Source organism: Wolffia australiana, chromosome 10 (genome assembly GCF_029677425.1).
Source record: "Wolffia australiana isolate 7733 chromosome 10, ASM2967742v1".
Taxonomy (NCBI): domain Eukaryota; kingdom Viridiplantae; phylum Streptophyta; class Magnoliopsida; order Alismatales; family Araceae; genus Wolffia; species Wolffia australiana.
In genome coordinates this window covers 9,040,028-9,050,785 of record NC_135844.1, presented here as the reverse complement: position 1 = coordinate 9,050,785, position 10,758 = coordinate 9,040,028, and the positions used below count along the sequence as shown (strand labels likewise).

The 10,758-nt window shown below is 38.7% G+C and overlaps 1 protein-coding gene across 3 annotated transcripts; it reads right to left on the bottom strand.

Annotated features, from left to right (window-relative positions):
• Positions 1 to 335: 335 nt before the first annotated feature.
• UBP25 (ubiquitin-specific protease 25) lies at positions 336 to 7,043 on the bottom strand. 3 transcript variants are annotated; one of them, XM_078582033.1, is made up of 9 exons: positions 6,451 to 7,043; positions 5,440 to 5,756; positions 5,285 to 5,364; positions 5,097 to 5,172; positions 4,870 to 4,962; positions 3,190 to 3,276; positions 1,844 to 2,244; positions 650 to 775; positions 336 to 577 (listed from the first exon to the last, which is right to left on the bottom strand). In XM_078582033.1, the coding sequence occupies exons 1-9, from the start codon at positions 6,620 to 6,622 to the stop codon at positions 454 to 456; spliced, it is 1,476 nt and encodes a 491-aa protein (XP_078438159.1). In that variant the 5' UTR covers positions 6,623 to 7,043; the 3' UTR covers positions 336 to 453. The 3 variants fall into 3 exon arrangements, with proteins under 3 accessions (XP_078438159.1, XP_078438160.1, XP_078438158.1); XM_078582034.1 differs by having other exon boundaries at positions 5,285 to 5,419; positions 5,503 to 5,756; positions 6,451 to 6,589; XM_078582032.1 differs by having other exon boundaries at positions 5,285 to 5,756.
• Positions 7,044 to 10,758: the final 3,715 nt, after the last annotated feature.

Genomic DNA, 10,758 nt, shown 5'->3' with positions numbered 1-10,758 from the left:
GCAGAGAAAGAGAGAGAAAGAGCTATGCAGGGGAGAGAAAGCCATGCAGAAAGAGAGAGAGAGAGAGAGAGAGCTATGCAGAGAGAGAGAGAGAGAGATGTGCAGAGAGAGATAGAGAGAGAGCTATGCAGAAAGAGTGAGAGTGAGAGAGAGTGCTGTGCAGATAAAGAGAGAGCTACGCAGATAATGAGAGCTTTGCAGAGAGAGAGAGCTATGCAGATAATGAGAGCTTTGCAGAGAGAGAGAGAGCTTTATGAGAGAGAGGGAGAGAGAGCTTCTAAGAGAGAGGAAGAGCTTAGAAGACAGAGAGAGAGAGAGAGCTTTGCAAGATTAAATGGCCGTTAAACAAAAATGAAAACAGCGCTCATCTATATCTCTCTAGACTTCCCACAAAAATTACCTCCTCTATTGCAGACGAAAGAGGACACAAGAGAGAAGCTCTCCGTCCCTCGCCTAGCGCTCTTCTAGCGTCACCTTCCCCAGCCTGAGCAGCTTCAGCTCCTCAATCAAACTCTGCCGCACGGATATCGGAATTCTCGCCGTGAACACCTTCCTCGCTTCCTCCACCAGCAATTTCCTGTGTCAATCAAATCTCGTTAGGAAGACGGCGATCTCGATCTTGATCTCAACGATGATCGTTTCCAATTACTTAAGCTCAATTCGGTCGCCTCGATCCGCCGACTCCATGCAGATCCGCTTCCGATCTCGCATGAATTCTTGCACTTCATCCGCCCACCCGCACGATCGCAGTTTCCTCGACACCTCGGCAGCGATCCTACACCAACATGAGATCGATCGATCGATCAATCAATTAATCTACCTTCAAGAACAGCAGGTGGGAAAAATGTCGAACACGTCCGGATGACGATGACTATGTCAACAGCAGCATCTTTGTCAAACGTCCAGTGATTTTTGCTTGAAACATAAACCTCCAGTTATTTAAATTTCCATCATCGTCAGCGAAGAACGATGATGTTGATAGCTGTCTATTTTAAACCAGAATCTAGCAAAAGAGACGTAGAAAAAAGATCGTTTCCAACTCTGGAGATTGTCATTTCCAACGTTGGTCAAAGACGTCGACGTTGTAGTGTCTGTTGACAGTGCCTAACTCTGCAGGAAGATTTTCAGCCTGTCACGATGATGATGACAAGGTCAACATCGGCGTTGTCCAGAGTTGAATTTTTCTGTCATCGTCGTTGTCAACCAGGATCAATGTTGATACAGTTGATAACTATGAACCAAAATTTACCAAAAATGTATCTTCACGTTGACGGAGATTTGACATCATCTGTCAGCGATTCAACATCCAAATTTGTTGACATCTTCGTCATATCCTCTACGGTTAGGTGATATTGGCATTGATAACGATAATTGACGATGTCACGGGCACCTCATCGTCACATATCCAGAAATTTGAAAGTTTTCCACCGTCATCATCGTCGTCGATCAGAATCAATGACATTGAAGCAGCTGAAATTATAAACTAAAATTTGCTGACTACTTTACTATGGTAGATGGTTGGCGTCTATCATAGACACCAACCATCAACTGACTGTCTGACAGCCAAATTCGTCAACACCGTCATTTTCTACTTGAGTCGTTGAGATTGACATTGATTCAGCGATTATGACGTTGACGATATCGTCATCATTGATTTGAATCAGCGGTGGCATTGAGGATATCATTTTAACCAAAATTCAACAAAAACGTCAAATTTATGATGACGATGGTTAACATCTACCATCAATCATGTCAACCTTTTGTCATTTTCGAAGTATCGATGACATTGACAACCGGAAATCAACATTGAGATGATCACAGAAGAAAGAAAGAAAGAACATACGCTTCCTTGTAGTTCTCCAGTCCGGCCTCTGCCTTCCTTTTGCAGCTATCCCCGACTGAAGAACTTGATTGAGGTCGATCATCTCTTTTTGCCTCTTCTTCGGAGTTGACAGCCCTCATTTGTGGCTTCAATGACAAATTATTGTCCTTAGTAGTCTTTGATGAAGCCTTTTCATGGCAATGGCCTCCGCCGTTCTCTGATGGTTTTGGGGTGATCTCAGGCTTTGGTTTATGATCCGATGGCACAGAAGTTCTTTTACGACGGTTTTCTTCGAGGCGGGTTTTCGGCTTTTGGTTGCTTCTCATGTAAAAGAGGATATAAACCTTCTCAGATAGAACAGTTTGTGCAGTGGAAAGGGAGACACAGGCATCGTTGCAGCAGTACCAGCGACCGGTGTGGTCCTGTCAAGGAAAATTCAATTCATGCAATATTTCTCAGAAGACAAGAAGACCAAGTAGAAGTTCTTTCATGAAGAAGGAAACGTTTCTTTTAAGAAGAGTAATAAAAAGAAGTCTAATAAGACGATGAAGAAGATATTTTCTGAAGAAGATTTTTTCAGAAGACGAAGCTTCATTTCTGAAGAATAAAGTTTTTCTCAAGAAGTCGGGAGTTTTCTTTAAATCTTCTTCAAAGGAGTTATCAATGCAACGAAATGATCAAACAAGGCAATGCGCGTGCGACTGGCGGTGCACGTGCAGATTGAAATGAATAAGGAGGAGGCATTTCCGGTATTAAGAAATCAGCAGGCTATTTGAAAAAGGGAGCGGAGCGCAAGAGATTCTTCCAGATTTTAACTTATGGGAGTGAGATCTGATCCGGCTTCACTCCGCATCTCAATTGAAGGCAGGCAGATGCAGCCAATCTCTTGGCGCCCATCGATTTCTGATTTTCTCTGGGCAGTAAAATTTCTGGTTTTCCTCATTCTCTACAGTAGAGTATTTTAACCAGAATTTATGATCAATATTCAATTACAGAGAATCTGAGTCTCTTCGACTGCATCCATTCTTGATGAAATGTTGTTTAGATCCACAACAGGTCGCAATCCGAAATTTTCTTCTGAATAAGATTTTTCTGAAAAGTTCTTTTCTGAAGAAGTTTTTCCCTGAAGATGAAGAAGAAGAAGAAGAATGCGACTTTATATAAATTTATTCTCAAAAGATTTCTTTCTGAAGAAGAAGGAGATGAAGAAGAAAATGTTTTTCATGAAGAAGATACTTTTTGAAAGATTCGAATTTTTCTAAAAGAAGAAGAGAAAATATCTTTTCTGCAGGGTAAAAAAATATTGGTAGTTTTTTTCTGAAGAAGAATATGTTTTTTTCCTGAAATGAGGAAAAAGAAGAACACACCTTTATGTAAGCATAGTAGTGACCCGAGTCTGAAGAGTACCCAGAGTGTACAATACTGCCAAATAGATCATATTCCGGATGCGGATCCTGGGTCATTAAAAGTAACATCAGAAAAACATCATTTTTTTAAAAGGAATCAGAAAAAACATTATCGAACCTCATGTACACAGACTAGTTACATTCATTTCTTTAATCATCACTATCTTGTATGAACACTCACAATCTAGCAACCACCTCTTCTCAAATGACTGATAAAAATCAAATAAAATACATCAATGTTTTCAATCATCATTATCATACATGAGAATATCGGAGACCACCAACCACTCCGTAAGTTCATTTGATTTAATCCACTTTCAGCATTCTCAAACAATTATAAATCTCCTACCGCTGCTTTGCATCAAAGTTAAATTCATCCCACTATGATACAATTGTATATTTGGTTATTTGAAGCCCGTCGGGGGAAGTTCATAATTCCGCTACAGGATGGATTGTTAGTCAACCCAAGGTATGTACAGGAAGAGTTCCCACGCCAATTCCAGCAGGTAAGGAACCCTCAAACATGGGTTAGAGAATGTTGGGATGTCACATGGAACCCAATTTTGGAGAGCCGTCTTTCAGACCAGAGGGTGGAAGACCTGCTGAACATGCAGCAGGCTTTTTTTTTTACTAAAACATGCAGCAGGCTTTGTTAGAACTACGGTCTTCGAGCAGGAGAAGGGATGGCTGGATGGGTAGAGGCACAGTCTTCTCAGTTCAGGATGCATAAAAGAAGATCCACGAGGCCTCAATGGGCGAGGAGTCTACCATCCTTACTGTCCAACTTCTTTGAAAGCAAAAGGTTCATTTAAAGATGAGATTTTTGGATGGCTACTCTTGAGGAGGAGAGTTAAGATCCGAGTTGTACGGAAGCATATGCTCCTGGATACATCGGCAGTGTGCCCATGTGCACCCAGGGAGAAGAGAATTTTTCTTACCTTTTTTTTTAGTGCTCATTCGCCCAGGTGATGTGGAGTCCACAGGAGCTCACGGGGTTGGGTTTGATGTCACTTCTGACAAGCCTGTTGGAGCTTGATCCTGGGCGGCACATAAAGGGGATGTATGGAGCGGAGAAGGCTCCACGCCGTATTATGAGAAATATGGCAGCACCACAATGAAGTTGTTTTTAAGGCAAGGGCTGTATCGACGCTCAGCGACCTACATGATGTGGAGATTCTTATCCCATACCGGTTTCTGACGGAGTGCAGGTTGGAGAGAGGATCATGTCAGTCTGCCATTTATTTCACAGAATATATATCATTTAAATTGGATCGATCACCATTCGCAGGTGATCTCCCCTCTTTCTTCAAATAAAATAATAATATTTTTGAACCGAGGACAGCATTTATCTCGGCCTTGGACATTTCCATGGAGCAGCATTCATTCTTTTAAGTTTTAAGACAAATGACACTTATTTCGAGCTACTCTCGCTTCTGTTTGGTTCATGCTACACTTATTTAATTTGGGTTGACACTTGTTTCAACTACATCCATCAGTCCATCTTTTCACCAGAGCAAGTTCGAGTTTTCATCAGCATACAAGAGAATAAACGAAACAAAATGATCAGGGGAAAACTAAGTGAACACCTTGAAAATCAACAAAATTTACGGGTAAATAGAGAATAAAAAATGCAGATCATACCTGGCTTGCTTTGCACATAAAGCTTGAAAGCACCAACCCTTCTTCAAACGTGATGTCCTTGTTTATCTTCGCCCCATAAATTCCTTCGAACCTCTGAGATGAAAATTCATATCAGAATTTAATGACATTCAATGTCACTTATTCTAAATTTAGGCCAAAAAGTACGAGCCATAATCCAAAATTTAATTTTTATAGGAAAAATTGTCAGAATATGCACGGATAAAAACCTTGAGCTGGATAACAAGCACGTTGGGAGCCTCAAGTACAGAAATCTGTTTTCTGGCTTCAGAGAGTTTCTTACAGCTGAAAAAGGATCAAGTAAACCAGAAATTGGGATCAATTAAGAACAAATTGTGGAGAAATTATAGCATTAGATGATAAAAAAACTGAGGACCGCAAGAACAATGGGGTTTACCTGCTACAGGAGTATTTGTTACTGCCGCTCAAAATTTCGGGCCGAAAGAAACGTTTGAGTGCATCAAGCAGCGTGTTACTCTGGTGGAGATCAAGACTAATATCCATGATCTCATCAATCTTGTTCGATTCTGCACTGCACGAGAGACATTTTACCTGACTCAGAAGAGATCCCCCAAATATTTGTTTCACAATCGTGTTAGCCTCTCTGCCACCAACCCTGTTCTTGTCTGAGGAAGCAACCTGGAGCAGCTTAAGGCAGGTGTTATGGCAAGCATCGATGACATAACGTAGGAATTCATGAGCATCCTCCTGTCTTCCCCACTGGAAATGCTCCGCAAACAGCCGAAGAGAGCTCTCGATCTTGGCCGGCGCATCGATCGTGCCGTCGATGCTGAGAGACCTTGAAATTCGCCTCTCTAAGATGCAGAAAGGGCATTCTTTCTTGCCATCTTCTCCATCCTTCTTCCTGCCTGCACAACAGTTGAACGTGTTGGAGACAAATATTGTATCTAATGTTAAGATTTCATTCGAGAGCACAACTGAAGTGGCTATTCATACAAATCCATTTACTGATCTACATGCTCCAATTAGAACTGGGAGTTCCAGAACTGGCAGCTGATGTACCACCATAATGGAACTGCATTTTATTCTTAGTATTCGGATAGGATTTCCATTAGCTTCATCTAGAGGCTCTCTTAGTTTGTTGCATCTCTCTTAAAAGATAAGTTGCATTAAATTTGATAAAGTTTATAGATCCCTAATAATTGCATAAAAGGAGTCTTAGCTTTTACTCTTAAAAAAAATATATTAGTCAATAGTTTTTAACCCGATTGTAAGTGCGCGAGTTCTAAAATGGTATCACAACCAGTTTCAATCTCCAACAAAAATAACTCATACAGAAATGTTAAGTAGTTTTTTTCTGGAGATAAACATCCTTCCTAAAGGATTGTTTTCAAGAAAATATTTCCTAAAGGTTAAGAATATTTTTCTTTCTGACTGCAAACGAAGAAATCGTCCATTTTCATTCATAAAAAATGATAGATTCAAAAATCAAGCACGAAATGAAATACATTCTTCGTTTTCCATCAATTGTTCATGCGCAAAATTCCAAAAGAGCTGAACTAGGTTTGAGAGAGGAGCTAATTGAGGGTTGAGAGGGCTTACAGAGACGAGTGTGCTGGCCGAGGAGGCAGAAGTTGGCGAGGGGCGGGGTGTAGGTAAGGCACTGCAGAACACTGTTGAGGTAGCAGGTGTTGCCGAGGTTCTTCAGACCGAGAGGCGGCGCTCCGTTCTTCCTTTTCTGCAGATTCGGCTGCCATGACATCTGCAAGGCCATCTACCGGCCGAGTTGGAGGTCCTCCTCCTCTCCGCCTCCTCCTCCGACATCCGATCGCATTTCAATATCTTCTTCTTCTTCTTCTCGTTTCCTCTCCCGAAGATCTCCCCAACGCCGAACCCTTCCTTCGCTTTCTCTCGCTTTTCCTCGAAGATTGAAGATCGAGGATTGAATATCGAAGATTGAAGAATGAAGATTAGAGATTGAATAATGGAGATTGAAGATTGAATATCGAAGATTAGAGATTGAATATCGAAGATTGAATAATGGAGATTGAAGATTGAATATCGAAGATTAGAGATTGAAGATCGAACATTGAAGATTGAAGATCGAAAACTGAAGATCGAAGATTGGAGATTGAAGATCGAGATCGAGAGAGAGAGAGAGAGAGTGAGAGAGAGAGAGAGAGAGAGAGAGAGAGAGAGAGACGACCGCGTTCGTTCAGTGAGAGTAATCTCTCTTTGGTCTGGAAGGGGGTGGGGTCCACCGGTGACGTCATTATGACGTCGACTAAAATCTGAAACTGGTTTAAAAGAATGTACAAAATTTTGGGGACACCCTCCACTAAGCTGATGAAACAAAAGAGAGTTTCTTAAAAAGGAAATAATACTTCCAGTTCCGAATAAAATAATAAACGACGTGTTTATGCATGAATAAAATAAATATACAAATTCAAAAATAATGTGCTGTATTTGAATGTCTTCAATGCATAAAATGATGATAATGTATGGAAATGAGTATTATGCATGCATGTTATCATCTTGATTTTCAGATAACGTAATTTGATTATCAATTAGTTTTTTTTTTTAAGATTCTCGTGTTTACTTTGCTATTATTATTATTCTGGTGTGACCATAAAAATTATCATTGTTATGGAAACAAATGGGAGTACCATGAAGCCACTAGTGGATAAAGAAATGGGAGTTTGCATGATGAGTTGGACAATGAAAGTGAGGATATGCGCCGATGTGCTTAAGAATCATCCTTAATACAGCACTTTAAGTTAAGAAACATCATATGTAAGTTTGTTGCCAACAAAACATGATGAGAACAAAGTAATAGGTGGCAAAAGGAAAACGTAAAAAATATTTTTTGGTGACTTCTTATGCAGGTCTATAGAAACGAGATAGTTGTGTAAAGAGCAATGCCGACACAAATCCATATCACCAATGTCATTAGTGGCGTAATGTCATTCATAGTTGATAGTAGATGACCCATGCAAGGCTTGGCTGATGAAGTGACAAAGGTTATAATATATTGGTTTTGTCACACAAGCTCCCCATGGGTCATTATGGACCATGAAGCCTTCAAGGAATTATGGCAGCATGTCACAGAAGTTCGAGAAGGGATCGGCATTGAAGGTGGCATGGGATAATGAAGGATGTGATTTGGGCGATGCTCGTAAATGTCTAGAGTTTTAAATTATTGCCAGGTGTGTGGACTATAGACAAATTATTTGGCATGATGGGCATAACTATCAATTGAGCTAACATGTTGTGGAAATATTGGGAACAAATGATGACTACCCAGAAGCTTTCTAGCAAGCACAATGGTGATAACATGGCAGAGTTTATGCTCAATATATATGACTTGTAGTAAACAATAAATGATGCAAATGGTTAACATATTAACATTCAGGAATGTATTCGATGTTATATTACACATTTTATGAATGTTCAAGACTGACATGATCATTAACTCATATTGATTCACTGCCTTTGATGAAGTCTTAGCCTTTTTAAAGAGCTTCATAATTCTATTCAATTGGCAGTATATTCCATGTTAATGCTTGGCCTTTCAGGTCAATTATACAAGGGATTAAAGGTGCTGGTATTAGCAGAATTATAAATGAAGATGAGCATGAAGAAATGAGATGTAATGACCAGGAGTCATGGTGTTGAAGCAACCATATCCACTAAAGTAGTCGGGGTTAGAACCCTTGGCCAGCAGCCTCAGCTAACAATGTACTAGGCCAGGACAACGTGCTTAGGGCCACGACGTAACATGGGCTAACAAGCCTTAAACTCTCGTTCTCTCCTCTCCCTTTCTCACTTTCTCACTCTCTCTCTTTCTCTTGTTTTGTCTCCTATCACTCTCTCACTCTAATGATCACACTCTTTATCACTCCTCTTCGCTCTCCTAGTATGACTCTCTTGCTTTTTTCTTCACTCTCTCGCGGTCCCTCTCACTATTATTTTTATTCAGGCCAAGAAACAAAACCTGCTTAGAATCAACAGACTTGGGTAAAGATGAGGTATTCTCATATTTTATGTAAATTTATGATATTTAATTGTGATTATGATTTACACTTCTTATCAGAGTTAAATGATTTATTGTATATAGGTGATTTGACTATGAAGGGCACCGAGCTTTGCAAAGGGAGAAAATCGACACCCATGTTGGAGTACTTTACAATAAATGCTAATGGTGATTATAAATGCAATATTTACAAAAGAATAAAGGTGATAGTGAAACGCAACAAAATTGGTAGCACAATGAAGTTATGGACCTCATTTTAAGCACATATATGCCATGGCCCAGAATTTTTGTAAATTCATGCCCCAAGAAAATGTAACTATTCAAACTGCGAAGACAATGCTGCATAGGAATAATTTAAAGAGGAAAAATTCAAGATGAAATAGTTGCTTCACCCTATTAAAAAAAGCATGTCACTTACAATGGACACTTGGACCACCATCAACTATGTTGCCATACTTGAGATTAGAGTGCATTAGATTGATAATTTTAGGCGGTGTGAACTATTCCTCTGTTCGACAAAAAAAATCAATTTCGTCAAGGTGTATACTAGGTAGAGCTATTACACCACGATGAAGGATTATAACCTCGCTCAAACGGTAACTAATTATTTATGAATTATTATGCGCAATTCCTTCCTAATTTATAATCTCTTTTTTTATAGGCATTTGCTACTACAACCGATAATGCTAGAAATAAAAAAATAATGTTTGACCCTTTGGAAGGATCTTTCAAGGATAGAGGCTCAAATTTCACCAACCAATGTCACTTCTGAAGAATGATGCATGTTCTTTACTTTGTTCCATGACGAGGCTTAAGGGAGCTAGGTAATCTAGTCTATCATAGATTTCATTTAATTGTTTTGTTAATAAATACTTGCTGCATAATTTTATGCATTTACAGGGTCTATTGATAACATGCATATTACGAGGTTATTTCTATGAAATTTATGTATTTTTGCATTGAACTAATTTGCACATGCATATTTTCAAGCTTAAAATGATTTAAATATTTTGAAATCATATTCTCAAAAAAATTAATATCTGATTCGAAATATATTTAATATGAATTTATTGACATGATATTCATGGAGATATAACTTTTTCTAAGTTGGATTATATATTTATTATATTTTCATGACTTAAGTTTTATTTTATAATGATTTATCTTAAAATTTCACCCTGCCAAGTGTTTCCATTCGATTTGATCAAATGATTAGGTGCTCTCATCATTGCAATAATGTATCATTATAGGATCGTGAATCACAATGGCATAATGCCCGATCATTCTTTCACAAGTTTTATTTTTGATTCAATTGGTTGATGTGGGCAATAGAAAAAGGAAGGATTTAAACCTCAATAATTGTGATTCAATGATTGAGAAAGAAGCGATAAAGAATCATATTGAAAAGTGAAAAGTTGTGGTGGTACACATGACGCACACGTGCACCATCGCATTTGGCTAAAAATGCAAACGATATTGATGCAACACGCATAAACATGTCGCCACATCATGCAACCATTGGATTCATTTGTCTTTTGTTACATAATGACACACGTCCATGTGTGATTTAATAAAATAAATGAGAAAAAAAATGCCACATGGATGCTAACGCACACTCGTAATAGATTAACACGACAATATTTACATGTTTACTTGTTTTAAATTGGTTATATGTGCGTGTTATCCAGCCTAAGATGATTGAATCCATTTTGAGAACAATATTTTGAATTTTGAGAATTTTCAGGGATTATTCTGATGTCAAATTCTGAAAGAAAGTTGTTTGAGTCATAATATGATTTTCCTGAATTTTAAACATTATATTCATGAATATACGGGTTTTCTAGGTCAATATACAAATACATAGTTATTTATATTTT

What these genes read in the sequence shown, in the direction of transcription:
- UBP25 (XM_078582032.1), bottom strand. Translation starts at nt 6,622, where the DNA reads ATGGCCTTGCAGATGTCATGGCAGCCGAATCTGCAGAAAAGGAAGAAC. An exon ending in ACTACTATGCTTACATAAAG is followed by an intron (nt 2,245 to 3,189) that starts GTGTGTTCTTCT and finishes TTTCCTTGACAG; the next exon opens with GACCACACCGGTCGCTGGTA. An exon ending in CTGGAGAACTACAAGGAAGC is followed by an intron (nt 776 to 1,843) that starts GTATGTTCTTTC and finishes ATGTTGGTGTAG; the next exon opens with GATCGCTGCCGAGGTGTCGA.